Below are 16,517 nucleotides of genomic sequence, written 5' to 3'. Positions count from 1 at the left end.
TGCATAATAAAATTCCATATGTTATTTACGTAAATAAATATTAACAGCATATTTTCTTAAACCATTATTTACTATTATTTTAAGTTCATTAAAAGTTATAATTTTACGGGCCTTATTTTTCAATTATCAAATCTCTCTTAATTTTATAATTTTCAATATTCGAATCTCAATTTAAAAAATATAGTAGACTAACTATGGGTTAAATATGTTTTTAATCTCTATACTATCAAGCACTTTTGGTTTTAGTCTATTTTTCAAAGTAAGGTATATTTTAATCCCCCACCTTAAAAAAAATTTAATTTTAGTCTTCTAAAATTAACACCGTTAAAAGATAGCTGATCTGGTTAACGGTAGACTCAGACTATCTTTTTTTTCTTACATTAAGTCAGTGTTTCGTAACTTTTCTCCTTCTCCCTCTTACGATACCCTGTTGCAAGCACCACTGCATCAACATCTTGNTTTTCACCATTAACAAGCTCCACGCACCCATTATCGAACCTCTTTATGGTTGGAACAACTTTTATGTCACCAGATTTGATTTTCTCCAACGTTCCAATGTCCAAAACAGGGGTCTTACCCTTTATGTTCTTCCACAATAAAGGACCTTCCACAGGTCTTTCGAGTCCAAACCTTCCAAAGTGTTTATGTTCTGTCAATTTTGTAAATTCGTGAAATATTTGTTTATGAATGTTGTCGCGTTGTGGGGTGTTTAAGTATGGGGTAAAATTGTTATATGGGAAAAGTTGTCGCGTTATTAGGGTAGATAGTGGTCCCATAGGTCGTTCTTTAACTTAATGTAGTGATCCCCGTTTGCATTTGTAGGGTTAGGGTTGGGATGTCTAATGAGAGGTTTCAGGTAGTGGTCCACCACGGTGGGACCTTGATAAAAGACGTGCCATTTAAGTATATAGGTGGGGAGATAACATATTGGGAGGTTGACCTCGACAAATGGTGTTATTTTGGAATAGTAGGTTCACTTAAGCACCTAGGTTACATGCAAGTAGCAGAGTTATTTTATAGTGTTCAACATGTATTACACAAGTTGTATGATGATAAAGGAGCTATGAACATGCTGAAGGTGGCTCATTATTTAGGAAAAGTAAACCTGTATGTTGTACATGGGGTGGACAATCCAGAGGTAGTAGAAAATGATGTCAATGATGTGTTGTACTTATGTGAAGGACCTGTAGACAGTGGTGAGGGTAGTGGGGTTGAGGACGAAGAAGTCGAACAACATAAGGCTATTGAGGATGGATTGGATGTTGATAATGAGGGTGGAGTTGAGGTTCATAGTGAGGGTGTTGAGGCTCCATTTCAGCTTGAGAATGAGTGTGTTGAGGGTGGACTTGAGGTTGAGAAAGAAGAACTAGTAGTTGACAATGATGTTGGAGTTGAGGTTGATATGGACGGAGCAGTGGAGGTTGAAAATAGGGGTGGAATGGAGGTTGAGAATGAGGGTGGAGTTGAGGTTGATACTGAGGGTGTTGGTGTTGAGGCTCCATTTGAGGTTGAGAATGAGTGTGAAGGTCGAGTGAGGTTGAGAAAGAAGAAGTGGCAATTGGTAGTGATGTTGGAGTTGAGGTTCATATGGAAGGAGTAGTGGAGGTTGAGAATGAGGGTGGAGCTGAGGTTGATACTGAGGGTGTTGAGGCTCCTTTTGAGGTTGAGAATGAGTGTGTTGAGGGTCGAGTTGAGGTTCTAAATGAAGAAGTGGTAGTTGACAGTGATGTTGGAGTTGATGTTCAAAGTCAATAAGAAGTTGACAATGAAGAAGAAGAAGTTCAGATTGAAGAAGAAGCAGCTCATACTGTTGAAGAAGAAGAAGTTCATATTGAAGAAGAACCAGTTGAGACTGATGAAGAAGAAGTGGAAGTCGATAGTGAGGATGAACCAGGAATAGAGGATCTGAGTGGTGATGAATACGTGGATGAAGACAGTGATGATGAAGCACAACCAATTGGAAGGGGTTTGTCAGATGGTGAATGGGGGTCTGATGTGCTCTTAACGCCACAAAATAGTGGAAGTGATGAGGATGACATCGAGGATAGAGTATATGGTGGTCCCTTTTTAAAGTATGTAAAACATAAATCAATGGCAGATTATAGGTGGCAAGTAGGCACCACATTTACCGATAAGGATGACTTTAAGGATGTCATACGAAGGTATGTTGTTTATGCTGGGAGGGCTCTAAAATTTGTGAAAAATGATAAACGTAAGGTGAGGGTCAGATGCATGGGTGGCCAAGGAAAGTGTCCATGGGTGGCTTATTGTGGGTATTTGCCATCACGTAAAATTTGGTAATTGAGGAAGATTATTGACACCCATACGTGTAGTAGGCAACTTAACATTAAAATGATGAATGCTAAGTGGTTGAGTCAGGAGATTGATAAGTCTTTAATTGACAATCCTAATTTAAAAGTGCAAGACATACGTAGTAAAGCATTAAGGAAATGGAATACAAATGTGTCAATTTCAAAGGCAAGGAGGGCAAAGTTGATTGCATCCCGACAACTGGAAGTAGATTACAAAGAACAGTTTAAAATGATGTATGACTATGGGCATGAGGTGTTGAGGTATAACCCAGGGTCAACAGTGAAGATTAAAGTTGACATGATAATGGTGAACCAATCTTCCAAAGAATCTATGTTTGTCTCAAAGCTTGTAAAGACAGTTTCATGAGTTGTAGGCCCATTGTATGTTTAGATGGGTGTTTTATGAAAGGTCAGTTTAAGGGGGAGGTATTTACTGCTGTTGGTAGAGACCCAAACGAGCAAATGCTACCACTAGCCTATGCAGTTGTAGAAGTGGAAAACAAAGAGACTTGGACGTGGTTTTTGCAAATACTAATTGAACACCTAAGGGGAAATGAAGTCTGTGGGAGGTGCACGTGGATGTCTGACCAACAAAAGGTAAATGTAACGTGTATATTTCAATAATATACTTTATGGTTTGTTAAGGTGTATGCTATATTAATAATTTCATGTGGGCAGGGGTTAGTACAAGCTATCCAGGAGCTTCTGCCTAGGGTAGAACAAAGATTCTGCTTAAGGCACATGTATTCAAACTTCAGCATAAGATTTAGTGGTCAAATATTAAAGAATATGATGTCGAAGCATACAAATACCTAATAGGCATTCCCCCAAGGTAACCCATTGTTGTTTACATGCACATTTCAGTCACTGATGTATGGTAATAAATTTTGGAAGTTTTTGTGTAACAGGTTTTGGTCAAGATCGCACTTCACAGGTCAAGCAATGTGTGATAGCCTAGATAACAACATCACTGAAGCTTTCAACAGTATTCTTCTGCATGCTAGAGAACAACCAATTATCACCATGCTCGAGGAAATAAGAGTTTGTCTGATGAAACGATGATCCACCAACAAAACCAAGGTGGCAAGTATGAATTTCACAATATGCCCAAAGATAAAAAAGAGACTTCTAAACAAATCAAAGTTATCAAAATTCTGGGTTCCAAGGTAATATTCTCATTTAAGTTGAAATACATTTCTTAATAATCTTCATTACTTGACGTCCTTTTATTTATTTTAGCTGGTCTGCTAGAAAGATATTTGAGGTTAGCCACAGTTCAGCCATTGACAACAAGTTCAAGGTGGACCTGGACACTCATGACTGTAGCTGCAGAAAGTGGTTGATCAGTGGCATCCCATGCTGTCATGCAATTGCAGCAATGAATTACTCAAGTTTAGACGCAGAAGATTTTATACCTACGTGCTTTAGAAGATCGACATATGAAGAAGTTTATGCCTCCATAATTTACCCTGTCAATGGCCATTTGCTATGGGAAAGAACGCCCTATCATGATGTATTGCCACCAATTAAGCGGAAGTTACCTGGGAGGCCCAAGAAAAAAAGGAGGTTGGAGGCATGGGAGCTCACTAAAGATGACACTCAAATGCATGTTGGTGGGCACATCAAGAAATGTAGCATATGTCGTCAGAGGGGTCACAACAAAAACAATTGTCCTTTATGTCCTCAACCAACAGAAACAACAGAAAATCAACCATCACAGCCATCACCAAGTACCCAATCCTCTGGATCATCGCAGGAACAACCAAGTACCTAATCCCCTGGACCATCACATCCACCACCAAGTACCCAATTCCCTGGACCATCACAGGCACCACCAAGTACCCAATCCCCTGGACCATCACAGGCACCACCAAGTCCTCCAACATCCCATCCACCAACGTTGAGGAAAAAATTAGATTGCAGAAGAAAAAATACTTTAATGATTTGTTAAGTTGTTATGTACTCCGATTGTGATTTTAAGTTGTTGACTTTGAGATTGTGATGTTTTATAGTTCACTTTGAGATTGTGATGTTTTGTAGTTCACTTTGATGGTGATATACTATGGTGCTACAACTTCAACTTCAATTCAGTATTTTGATCATGTATTTTGATGTACTTTTATGTACTTTCATTTGCTTTAATTAACTTAAGTTCTTTCATGCATTCACCTATCAGAATGTTATTTTAAACATGGACTATATTAAACAATTTAAACTTAAATATGGACTATGGCCCTATCATCATCGTATACAAATATGGACTATAATAAACAATTTAAACTTAAATATGGGACCACTATGAACATTTTTAAACCATGTCAGGAACTTATTCAAACATTTTGCACTGAATTAAAGTCATTAAAATACATAATGGTCATAATACATTAGATGACTAAACCAAAACAGTTCAAGGTTTACATTGCCAAACTACTTCTTTCAACCAACCAAGACATTACAACAAAACATAGAAACCTAACCTACTTTCCCCACCTAACACCATAAAGCGAAACACATCCACAAAAGCACAAGGATCAATACAATAAAAAAAAATAGAGTTACAACCAACAATTTCATCTTCTTTTGCAAACCCTTCACTACATTTTCTAGATCAGTAATCGTCCTCCTTTGCCTCCAAATAGTACAATCTTTTTCATCAACATCTTCTTCACAACACCATTTGAAAAAGTTAAACGAGCTCCCACTTGAATGGCCACCCTGTTATTCACGAAATCAGGGAAACTATCAAAAACTGAAGAAACTGAAGGAAACATGATAAAGTCACAAGGGTATACCTTGTAATGAGGACATCCCCAAAAACTTCTGTCACCATTTTTTGTAGTTTTTGCCATTCTAGTTACAGCAAAATTACCATAGTAACAAATAGGATTCAACCCACCTCCCCTCCACCCACCACCATGGGATGAACGCGAAGAACCTTTGCCCCATCTATTAGAATAAGAAGAGCACCCTTGGGAAGAAGCCATCTATGTCCTCAGAAACCTTAACCCCCAACTTCCTTTTAACCTCGCACAATTTTAAGTTAGTTGATGTACCAATTTTAACCCGAGTGTCACGCACTCACATTACCTTGCCACATTGCTAATGTTTACCAGGAGACACTAGCACCGATAGAAAATTGACGCCGTAACAAAAAAAGAGTCCATAGAACACTTTTTTTCAAAAAGTGAGATTAAAGGTTACAGAAAAAAAAAAAAAAAGGTAGGATCATATTGAATACAATCCCTCAAACTAGGAATAAAAAACGGTATTAAACCAAACATATTTAACCCATTAAGTATTTAATTACAATTTTAATTTAAAAGCCTAATAAAAAATTTGAAATAATTGGTAAGCATAACCATCATCAATTTTACTCCAAAAGACACGCTTACTGTTCCTGTCACCGAAGCACGTAATTGTGGTGACTGTTTGAGCCAAGACAAGCTTATACTTTTACTAAACATCAATTCCAACGTATTCACTAAAAAACCTAATCAAATCAAAATACAGTAATAAGTTAAACGCACGCAAATTGAAAATGGGCTTTTGCGAGTGATGAAAAGTGAAAACGGATAATCGCGTTTGTGACTGAGGAATGAGTTTCTTGCAGGGAATTATTGATTCCATAAACTCCATCTTCGTCCCAGATAATAATCACAACATAGCAAATTCTTCTTCTTCTTCTTCTTCTTCTTCTTCTTCTTCTTCAAAGGATCCAATGGAAGCTCCTCCTCCTTCCGTTTCGAACGAGCGCGTGGCTTACAAGCTGAAAGGCTACTTCGATTTGGCGACGCAGGAGATCGCGAAGGCCGTTAGGGCTGAGGAATGGGGTTTGGCAAACGACGCGCTTCTTCACTACAGGAACGCGGAATCCATCCTTGTCGAAGCTAATTCAACTCCAGTTCCTTCCTACATCACATCCAGGTTCTCGCTGTTTCACGCCGATCATTCGACGCGAAAGTAGGGTTTGTGGATTCTAATAATATGAATGTTTTGTTGATGGAAACTGTGGCAGTGAACAGCAGAAGGTGCAGTCATATCGTGAGAAGATATCCAAATGGCAGAGTCAAGTTTCTGAGAGATTGCAGACTCTCGCTAGACGAGCTGGTAGCTCATCAGCCAATCAGGTAACCATCTTGTTGATGTTTGGATTTTGAACGTTGAAGCTGTTTGAAGGTCCTAAGCCTGTTAAATTAGAATGATCGAGTGTTCTTACTTTATATAGGGCGTAGGATACTAATTTCACGATTATAATTTATAATGGGCCTTTATTATTTCTTTTCTTTTCATAAAAAATGTTTACAGAGCACTGCTGCAATACCGATCAAGCCATTGGGTACTAGAAAAAATGTGTTACAAAAGGCCCCTCAAAGAACAGGTCAGGTGAATAAAGTTGGAAGCCCAAAATCGAGTCAAGCATCTGGTATAAATTATGATACCAAACTAGTTGAAATGATTAACACTGCCATAGTAGATAGAAGTCCATCTGTTAGATGGGAAGATGTTGGTAAGAATCTATACATGTATGCTTCTTTGTTTTATATATTATCATTTCTTTGATTATTAGTATGGAAATGCAGCCGGGCTCGAAAAGGCAAAGCAATCTTTAATGGAGATGGTTATTTTGCCAACTAAGAGAAGAGACTTGTTTACGGGTCTTCGAAGGCCAGCCAGAGGTAATTCCTTAGGGCCTCGTAACATTTTGCTATATATTGGATCATGGTGAAAATTGAAGTATGAAAATGCCAAATACTGAGATTTTTGAACCCTTTTTTTTCTAGGTTTGCTTCTCTTTGGTCCACCTGGTAATGGAAAAACCATGCTTGCCAAAGCAGTGGCGTCAGAATCACAAGCAACATTTTTTAATGTCACGGCAGCTTCCTTGACATCAAAATGGGTTCGTCTCTATCTCTGCATATAAGTTGGAATTACAGGGTTTTAGGCATAGCGGGAGGACAAGGAAATAAAAGATATTTAATACATGAATATTTGACAAATGTTATATACTTTTTACAAAATCTTTATTTAGAATAGACTAATGCTAGAATCCAAACTATATAATGAAACAAATCATGAAACATAAGAAAATATGGAAGTTAATCTCAAACAGGTAATCCTAGATGTTCTAAATTATTCTAAAATAGAGTGAAGTTATTATTGGATAATTTTCGTACATTCTAGCAGTTTCCTTTGTTTAATCTCATTTATTTCATCTGTTAATATGTTTAATGGTTAACTTTATTCCATGATTGACTTGTGCTCAATAGGTGGGTGAAGGTGAAAAGCTTGTCCGGACACTATTCATGGTAGCTATATCAAGACAGCCATCAGTAATTTTCATTGATGAGGTATTTCCCTCATGTATAGATATAGAGATACTGTTCTCCCCATAATAAATATTACTAGAAAGACATAGAAGAATATGTTTAGAGAATAGGGAATTTTTTTTAGCTTGCTTTAGAAGCAACAAAGTACTTCAGAATCAGTTCTTCCATAGTTTTGTTTGATAACTATTTTGAAGTTTTGATCATGTCCAACTGCCTCGTGCTTTTCAATTATTTTGTATGAAACTTGGTTCACAGCACAATATTAATTGATTTTTGTTGAGAGAAAGAAAATAAGAGAATGTGATGATTTCATACACAATGTGTCGTATCACAAATAGATAGGTTACAGTTATCCAAAACCTAATTTCTTTATAAGATGATAATAATAGTTATAATGACAACAACAATTTATCCATGCACCCCACTTACAATATTTCTAATAACTTTCATTGAATTGATCATTCTAAACAGCATAGAGAGCCTGTTTTAAAATGAAATGGCTAAGGGTCCCTTCTGATAAAACTTGTATCGGGTATCTTTTATCTTCTAACTGAAATAGGCTAAATATTTATTAAGATTGATGATGCACATAAGCAAATCCAGTATCTACATTTTGTGAAAGCACTTCCGGTGTCTACATTTTTTGTGAAACAGATTATTTCTTTATCACATTAGTCTGTCCTACTTTATAAAAAGGAGAATTTACAAAGCAGAAAGTAAAGTTTATATTTGCATCTCCATTTTTCTCCACTAACAGTAGACATTTTTCTCTTAACTAATAACAGATTGATAGTATAATGTCAACAAGGTTGGCAAATGAGAATGATGCCAGCAGACGATTAAAATCTGAATTTCTTATCCAGTTTGATGGGGTGACCTCCAATCCTGATGATATTGTGATTGTAATTGGTAAGCATTATATCTGAAGATACTTAGTCACTCACTTTCTAAAATAAAGCAAGATTTAGATTTTAGATCCAGTACACTTGTTTAATTTTCTGGTAATAGTTGCAGTTTCTGGTCTTAGTTCCCCTTTGGAAAGTGACGATTGATAGTTTAGATGTATGCTCATCTGGGAACTTTGGAATTTATGGCATTTGTGTTGTAAAGCCTCAATTTAGTCATCGGAAGTTATTTTTCATCACATAAGTCCTATAAAAGTTTTAGTCACCATATTAGTCCCTCAAAGATTTCAAGTGTCATCACATTTGTCCTCCAAATATTGTTGTCGTCATATTAGCCCCATAGATGAGCTTTGGGCTTATTCCAGAAATCGTGGTTTAATCTCATCTAGTGGAACATCATGAGGCCATTACTTCTCTTAGCTCTTTTAAACTCAGCTGAATCTCACATTTGTAGTGTGTTAAGAACAATATTAATTCCTTTCCTTGCTGGCCTGCATTGTAATCTGTCCTAAAACCGTGTCATCTGTATATAATGGGATGCCAGACTGAATTAAGCCATTGTGTATGTGGAATTGCTTGTTTTATCTTCGTCTTTTTTTATATATATATATTCCACAACGAGTTTGAATATAGATACAAGTGAATACCTGGTCATGTGTCTATAAATCTATTAGTCTTGCTAAATTCATTAATTTCCTTCTCCTTAATGTAGGTGCGACAAATAAGCCACAAGAATTGGATGATGCAGTTCTTAGGAGACTGGTAAGAATTTCTTTAGTGTCCTTCTATACTGGAAATGTAGAAAATATTGTTCCAGAATGTCATGGTTTTCATGTGACTTTAAATGATCAACATTCATCACTGTTAGAAAATGTTATTTTTTTTCTTGAGCTGATGGTGTAAAATATTGTACAGGGATATAACTTTCTGTTTATCTTTTTCTCAATGATTACTATATACCTTGTAATAGGTTAAGAAATGAGGTGATCATATAATTCTGTCTTGAATTTTGATTTTAAAATGGTGGTCATATGAAATCGAAGCCCATTTGTAGATAATTTTATTTTGCTTGTATACCTTTGTTAATTGTAACATGTCTGTATTTAGCTTACGATAATCTTCTATTCTAATAATCAGTATTATCTTGTATGTACCTTGAGGCATAGGTTAGACTGTAGAAATTGGTTTTATATTTGTAGGGAGTTTCTATTTGCATGTCAATGTGGCATTCATTTGTTTCATTAACCCAGACTTATGCTCTCTGTTAAGATTCCTCCAACAACATTTCTGAAATGTTTTGTGGAAAACTAGTCTTCAAAAAAAATTTTCGTTAGGACATATTGAATTATATTTTTCCAGAGATATGTCATTTATTCCCATTGAAATCTGTGCATGATTGTATGCCATGGATGGACGCTGATTTTAAACTAATATCTTTGAACCATACATGCTGCTTCTCTACTTACACTTTTTGGCTTCGCTGTTAAATCTTTACTAGGTAAAGAGAATATACGTACCTTTACCAGATGAAAATGTTCGAAAGCTTCTGTTAAAACACAAGCTCAAGGGTCAAGCATTCTCCTTACCTAGTAAGCAATGTGCTCATATTTTATGTTGTGATACTTCTTTTGATATGAGTACTCGGTGGTGCTACATAGTGTATTTCCTGGTTATTTATTCTTCTATAGGGTAATTTTGGGTTTAATGTGGCTAGCTTGTACCTTCAATATTCTGGTTTCATCTGAAACTTAATGCCAAATCTGGTCGAATTAATCTACTGCTTATCGTTTGCCAAACAAATACTTGAAATTGCAAAAGTTTTATTAGTTGTTGGAGATGTTATTTTCTGTTTGCTTTAAACGTGTCATTGAAATCTTTTAAAAAGAAGCTCCAGATTATTATTATTATTATTATTATTATTATTTGCACTTTTCTGCTTTCAACTAAAAGCTTTGGATTTTTATGTTGCAGGTAGAGATCTAGAGAATCTTGTAAAAGAGACAGAAGGTAACTATTTGTAGTTAAAATACTTGTTTTGCTTCTTCCTAATTTGACTCGGGATGAGAAAGAAATTAGAACAATGAGATTTTTTTTTTTTTTCCCTTTTTAAACGTGACCATAATGTTTGTTATTCTTGGTTTGTAGGATATTCTGGTAGTGATCTGCAAGCCTTGTGTGAAGAAGCTGCAATGATGCCAATTAGAGAGTTGGGTGCTGACATTCTTACTGTTAAGGCTAATCAGGCATGCTATTTGATTTGAATTACTAGATCTTAGATGCGGATTAGTATAATCTTGTAAATGAAAACCTTTCTCTCATTGTTAGAATTTAACTATTTTAAGTTTTACCAGGTAAGAGGACTAAGGTACGAGGATTTTAAGAAGGCAATGGCTGTAATTAGACCAAGCTTAATCAAAAGTAAGTGGGAAGAGCTTGAGCGCTGGAATGAGGAATTTGGCTCTAATTGAAGTCATATTATTAAACTCCATGTGCATGAAATTCGAAGAAAATAAACCAATGTATTAGTGTGTACATAACTTAAATTAGACAAGACATCAAGGTTAGTGGCTATAAAAATAGGTGCTGCTTATTTTGTAAATGGCTATCCTAAAATCCAATTTAGTTGCTAGCCTCCACACCATGGTTTCCACGTAGAAACCTTCAAATGGCTGTCATTAATCATTTTAACTTTTATTCTCTGTACATCTTTAAGATTACATTTTAACTTGTATTCTTTGTACATCTTTAAAAGTTTATAAACATGTCAGCATATGAATTTTGAAGTTGATAATCATAGTGTAGTGATTTCTATTTTTTACTGTTATGTTTTATCAATAAAATGTAGGGATTCTTTTAGTTGAACCCATGTGATGGATTCATTATAAACATAATTTTGAAAGTTTATTGGACATCATTTATGATGACGAGTCTCTTTCAACTTCTCAAGTGTCCCTCCATTTCTTATATCTTTGGCTATATTTTAATCGTATATATGCTTATCGTTAAATGTAACATTCGTTTCCATCCTTTTTCAATTAACTTCTAAAATGTAAGTCTCTCAGCTAAATCAATATTTGTATTTATGTAGTTTTGAGGATTTGTTCACGATAGTGGGAATAAGTTTTAGAATAAGAATTTCAGGAAGAAACGCATATAAAATATTTTTAAAGGATTTTTCAGAACGTATGAAATACATAAAGGGGGTGCAGAAAGCAATAATTGACAGGATCTGTCTGGCTTGGTTGTCAGAAGCAAATTCTAATGGATACTCATACACGTTCAAGAAAATGAAAAATGCCTATTTTGGAAGAAGAAAAAGTAATATCTGAAGTGAAAAAGAGAAAGCATTATAATTTAGTGATTCTTGTAATTTTTTCAAAAGTGGCAAATATAAGCACAAGTAGTAAGTGATATACTTATGCTTCTGAAAAACGTCAGTTGATGGTAAGTCTACTTTTGTGTTTCAACCTTTATGTAAAATTAGCATTCAGAGAATCAAAATTCGAATCCCAATTTCCCTTCTATTCATAATCTATTAACTTATAATTCTTTAATTTCTTAAACTTGGCATTATCATTTTATAATGTAATGTCCAATGATAATTTATCTTATAAAAACATAGATAAGACATCAAAAGAAATGGTTGTTGCCAAAATAGTTGCTATAAGCATCTATGCAACATCCAAACATAATACAACAAGTCCTATGTCAGATCATTATTCCATCTGAAATGAATTACATAATTGGAAAGTTATCTATTTTTAAGAACAAAAATATATGGTTTTGAAATCACACAATTCGAAAATTATTTTCCGAAAACTCAAAATAATTTCCAAATTATGTAGCCAGATAAGATAAAATGGAAAGAAAAAAGTTACGGAAGTGCAACAAGAAAGTTATGGAGGTGCAAGAAGAAAAGGCCTCCTACAGTGTTATAATAACCCACCATTGAAAGAAGTGACATCTTATCATCCTTATAATTTTTGTCACAAGGTGAAACATCAAAAGATTTTAAAGCAAGTACACTAATCACTATTAGTGGTGGTTGATATAAGGTTTACGGTTCATGAAAAGTTTCAATATATTTGATATAAGTTTTAATACAACACATTTTGGTTGATATTGTACTCAATATACTCAATATCATTTACTAACACTAAAGTATTGGAAAACTAATGGGGAAATTATAATTTTCTTGATTTATTCATATAACCTTTAATATAGTTTTGTTATACTTTTAGTGCATCATCTTTATATATTTTGTTAAATCTCTGAATGAGATTACTCTCTCTCTCTCCCTCTCTCTCTCTAGGATTGTCTCACTAACAATTTTTCTCATCTGCACTATCTTCTATCCATGTATAACATATGATCATTGCAGTAAATAAAAACACAACTAACACAAAAGATAAGGATAAGTTTAAGTTATTTAAATTATACTAACAGTTTTACATTATGACCACCATAAAATATTGTACATATACTTTATTCATACATCAAATTCATAGTACAAATAAAAAAATATTAGATTCATAAAGGCCCTTGTGGCACTTTTATACTCATCATACATCATACACAACTTTTAAATGACTCAGTGTGTTTATTAGCATTTGAGACTTTGTATTTGTTATATTCACCGTCACCTTTCAAGGGTCATTGTCATTCCATGGTAACATCTCGTACCAAAAAGTATAACAAAGTAAATCACTCATGTGTGGATTTGATCTTCAATGTCAAATCTACCTACGAGGATCTCCTTAAACTATCACTCTAGGTTGGTTTAGAACTAAATTCTTGGAGTTGGACTAGTGAAAACTTGAATTAGGGGTTCTGGGAGTAATTGGTCATTTTGGTTGATGTTCTTGAGTCTGTTGGGACTTGCTAGAGTCCCTAACTTGTTTAAAAACAAGCTAAAACCTAGTAGAATCCAAGTTGGGTCTATAAAGTGAAATTGTGGTAAGTTATGGAGTAGAACATTGTAGTAGTCACTTAAAGGTGAGTTGAGGATGATGTTGAAATATCTACAATATTCTATATGGTGGTTTATTCTTGAGGTTATGTATGTATTTGATGTATGTTTAATGATGTTATATGTTTGGATTCAATGTGATAGTATATGGTTATAATTATGGTTACAAATTGTTTCACGGTTAATAATATAGGTTCCACGGGAAACTCCTTCAGTATGATTTTACAGTTGGTAACATGGATTCCATGGGGAACTTCTTCGGTATGGTTTGAAGTGTTTTAGAATGAATACAGGGAGCTCAACATTGGGGGTTATCCTAACACTCTAATGGTCTTTCATTCTCAAATAGAGAGGATTGATAGATGTTGTGAGAGTAGTAGGAGGTCCTAGTATAGGCGCTACCTGAAGGCCTATTGTGTCGTAACGGACTAACTTTGTGTAGGTGGTAGGGGGAAACTCATTGGCAATGGCTTTGCAAAGCAGTAAAGGCCACCACAAGTGGACAACCCGCCATAGCTCGATATTCATTCTAATTCCGGACAGTCGGTTTAGGTCTTTGCATTTTAAGATGTTTGGATTGGATTAAATTACATATGATTCTTATATGAAATGCTTTAAACTTATGATGTGTTGTTTTGTATCTAGCTTACACTTGTTTTTCTATTGTCTGTCTTTGTATATTGTTTCTCTTTTGCGATGATCACCTAATAATGTGAGCTTAGGGATACAGTCTTTCCAATTGTTCTAGCTAGAGATGAGGGAGAAATAGATGAGTTGTTAGATAAATTTACAGAAGTGAATCTCTTCTTTAAAGGAGATTTGTTTTACCTAGTTGTTCTTTTAGCATCTATGTAACATTTCATTTTGATAGTTTTATACTATTAAAATAGGATGTTACACTTGTAATTAATTTTCACTCAAATTGAATATTTAACATCTATTTTCTTTTTACTTTAATGTCTAGTTTCCATTGATAACTAAAAGTAACTGGTAAACCAATGAAAATCATGTTTGTCAGTTCTCTGTTACATCGATAATGTTTGTCAGTCCTTTGCACAATTCTTCTTTAACCATCAAATAATAAACTTTTTGTATTCAAACCTGTTTAAATCTTTGGACCAAAAACTTTCCCTGATGGCTTTTAGAGATTTTGACGGTGCGATACTAATATTCTGATGAGAATGACCTGTTGGTCGAATATTCTGCACTTTTCTTTTTGATATGATATGCAGCATGCAAGATTGAGGCAAAGATCTTACCAAGCCTGTTGGCACATCTACATCTTTAAATTTTCTGTACAATATAATTAGCAAGAGTATTTGTTTGAAGAGATAAACCAGAAAATTCACAAACAAGTAAAATGTGTAGTCCTTTATGATTTCTACAATCATTATTGATTTCTGCATAAACTTCTGCATTGTTGTAAAGAATTTGCATAAGCTGGAACACTTGAAGAAAGTGAAAGATTGCTCAGAGGACCGCCATTTCTGAGTTGTGGCAACTCTAATCGCTGGCATCTCCTTCGCAACATCGACCGCCATCCCTGGCAGCACCGACGATGGAAAACCTATCTTAGGTGGCCAACCTGCATTTGATGTATTTGTCACTGCTTCCCTTATAGGACTTGGCTTCTCCATCACCGCATTGGTAATGTTCCTCGCCATACTCACTTCTCCAAAACAGGTTCAACATTTTCGCCTCAACCTGCCCTTGGAGCTTATTTTTGGCTTAGGTTCTCTTTTTGCATTCGTTGCTTCAGAGGAGCCGGTGATGGTGGCGAGAAGGGTGGGGACGGTAGAGGAATAGTCATCAGAGGGTGTGGTGGGAAGATGGGTAATGTGGCTGAAAAGGAGGTTGTGGATGGCGTATGGGAAGTGGAGAAGTGTTGGATGAGGAAGGAAAAAATACCCAGTGTCAGAAAAAAAAAAAAAAAAGGCGTGGCATTCTCCGTTAGCCAGCTCAGCGAAAAGTTAATACTATTATTTTTGAAGGACAAAAATTAAGGTTTCCTTAAGTAGGAGAACTAAAATGTACCTTACTTTGAAATAGGGACTAAAACCAAAACCGTTTGATAGTATAGAGACTAAAAACATATTTAACCCTATATATATATATATATATATATATATATATATATATATATATATATATATATATCCTATAATTCTTTATCTATTAAAAGAATGACAAGTGTACAAAGGCGTGGCGGAGGAGGACGAAGGTTTCTTCTCTCTGTTTGATTTGCGACGCAAGGAGGGAGCTTATTTCCCTTTCTCCTTGTTTTTTCGGTTCGTCTTTCAGGGGGAGAGTGTTTCTGCGTTTCGCGGCAAGGATCTCTGTTTTATGGTGGCTGGCGACGGCAATAACGACCCGTTGCAAGGGGTACCAGCAACGGCAGCGGAGTGAATTGTGATTCCATTCTTGCAATTTAGGGTTCCTGAAATTGTTTTTGAAATTGGGAAATTTGCAATCTGCTCTTGCAAATTGGGAGTTAGGTTTTCAAATGGGGATTTTGTTTCTGTTTTTGCGTCTCTGATCTTGAAAGTTTTGAATTCTTTTGAATCTGTGTTGTTGCATCTTTGGGATTTGATCTCGCGATCACGCTGCTATGTTTTATGGTCGGTTTCTACGTGATTGGGTTTCGGTCTGTGGTGACGGTGGTGGTTGCACCAGCAGAGCAACCATGGGTGGTAGTGGTGAGTTGCAGCCCAAGGCTCAGGATGGCAGTCAGAGTTGGGCCTCGGTTAGGCCTCTAAACTAGCAACTTTGGGTTTCTGGTCTAGACTGTGGTTAGAAATAATTGGGCCTCTAGGCCCAGACTTGACCTTGAGCGGCTGGAGGTGACTTTTCCACAAACCCAAAACCAAAAATAAGATGAAGAGAATGTAAAATAAATTTTATTAATGAAAAATGGAATTAAGTAATTATTGGTATTAATTAATGAAATTAAATTATAAAGAGAGAGATGGAAGTATTAATTTATAATTATAATTATGGGAACAAA

At 35.3% G+C, this 16,517-nt stretch overlaps 3 protein-coding genes across 4 annotated transcripts; all 3 read left to right on the top strand.

Annotated features, from left to right (window-relative positions):
• Positions 1-282: 282 nt before the first annotated feature.
• LOC111241021 lies at positions 283-4,388 on the top strand. 2 transcript variants are annotated; one of them, XM_022777355.1, is made up of 3 exons: positions 283-2,909; positions 2,991-3,144; positions 3,221-4,388. In XM_022777355.1, exon 1 carries the CDS (start codon positions 836-838, stop codon positions 1,598-1,600), a length of 765 nt encoding a protein of 254 aa, XP_022633076.1. In that variant the 5' UTR covers positions 283-835; the 3' UTR covers positions 1,601-2,909; positions 2,991-3,144; positions 3,221-4,388. The 2 variants fall into 2 exon arrangements, with proteins under 2 accessions (XP_022633076.1, XP_022633077.1); XM_022777356.1 differs by having other exon boundaries at positions 283-3,144; positions 3,221-3,478; positions 3,552-4,388.
• Positions 2,356-4,086, top strand: LOC106752970. Its single transcript, XM_014634754.1, has 4 exons — positions 2,356-2,573; positions 2,687-2,909; positions 3,221-3,246; positions 3,552-4,086. Exons 1-4 carry the CDS (start codon positions 2,356-2,358, stop codon positions 4,084-4,086), a joined length of 1,002 nt encoding a protein of 333 aa, XP_014490240.1.
• A 1,318-nt stretch (positions 4,389-5,706) lies between the features above and the next one.
• Positions 5,707-11,378, top strand: LOC106752991 (spastin). The gene is made up of 12 exons (XM_014634772.2): positions 5,707-6,236; positions 6,328-6,439; positions 6,618-6,819; positions 6,893-6,988; positions 7,094-7,209; positions 7,580-7,660; positions 8,425-8,548; positions 9,257-9,306; positions 10,043-10,133; positions 10,516-10,551; positions 10,690-10,787; positions 10,896-11,378. Exons 1-12 carry the CDS (start codon positions 5,908-5,910, stop codon positions 11,010-11,012), a joined length of 1,452 nt encoding a protein of 483 aa, XP_014490258.1. The 5' UTR covers positions 5,707-5,907; the 3' UTR covers positions 11,013-11,378.
• The last annotated feature ends 5,139 nt before the right edge of the window (positions 11,379-16,517 follow it).

This window comes from Vigna radiata, unplaced genomic scaffold (assembly GCF_000741045.1).
Source record: "Vigna radiata var. radiata cultivar VC1973A unplaced genomic scaffold, Vradiata_ver6 scaffold_122, whole genome shotgun sequence".
Lineage (NCBI taxonomy): Eukaryota > Viridiplantae > Streptophyta > Magnoliopsida > Fabales > Fabaceae > Vigna > Vigna radiata.
Note: the sequence above shows the minus strand (reverse complement) of the source record. Positions and strands in the feature narration are given on the sequence as shown.

Bases quoted from the DNA above. Each gene is read 5' to 3' on its own strand.
- LOC111241021 (XM_022777355.1), top strand. From the start codon at position 836: ATGTCTAATGAGAGGTTTCAGGTAGTGGTCCACCACGGTGGGACCTTG.
- LOC106752970 (XM_014634754.1), top strand. From the start codon at position 2,356: ATGAATGCTAAGTGGTTGAGTCAGGAGATTGATAAGTCTTTAATTGAC. The intron at 2,574-2,686 runs GTATAACCCAGG...CATGAGTTGTAG, and splicing joins TATGGGCATGAGGTGTTGAG to GCCCATTGTATGTTTAGATG. The intron at 3,247-3,551 runs GTCAAGCAATGT...TATTTATTTTAG, and splicing joins GTCAAGATCGCACTTCACAG to CTGGTCTGCTAGAAAGATAT.
- LOC106752991 (XM_014634772.2), top strand. From the start codon at position 5,908: ATGAGTTTCTTGCAGGGAATTATTGATTCCATAAACTCCATCTTCGTC. The intron at 6,237-6,327 runs GTTCTCGCTGTT...AAACTGTGGCAG, and splicing joins CCTTCCTACATCACATCCAG to TGAACAGCAGAAGGTGCAGT. The intron at 10,134-10,515 runs GTAAGCAATGTG...TTTATGTTGCAG, and splicing joins TCAAGCATTCTCCTTACCTA to GTAGAGATCTAGAGAATCTT.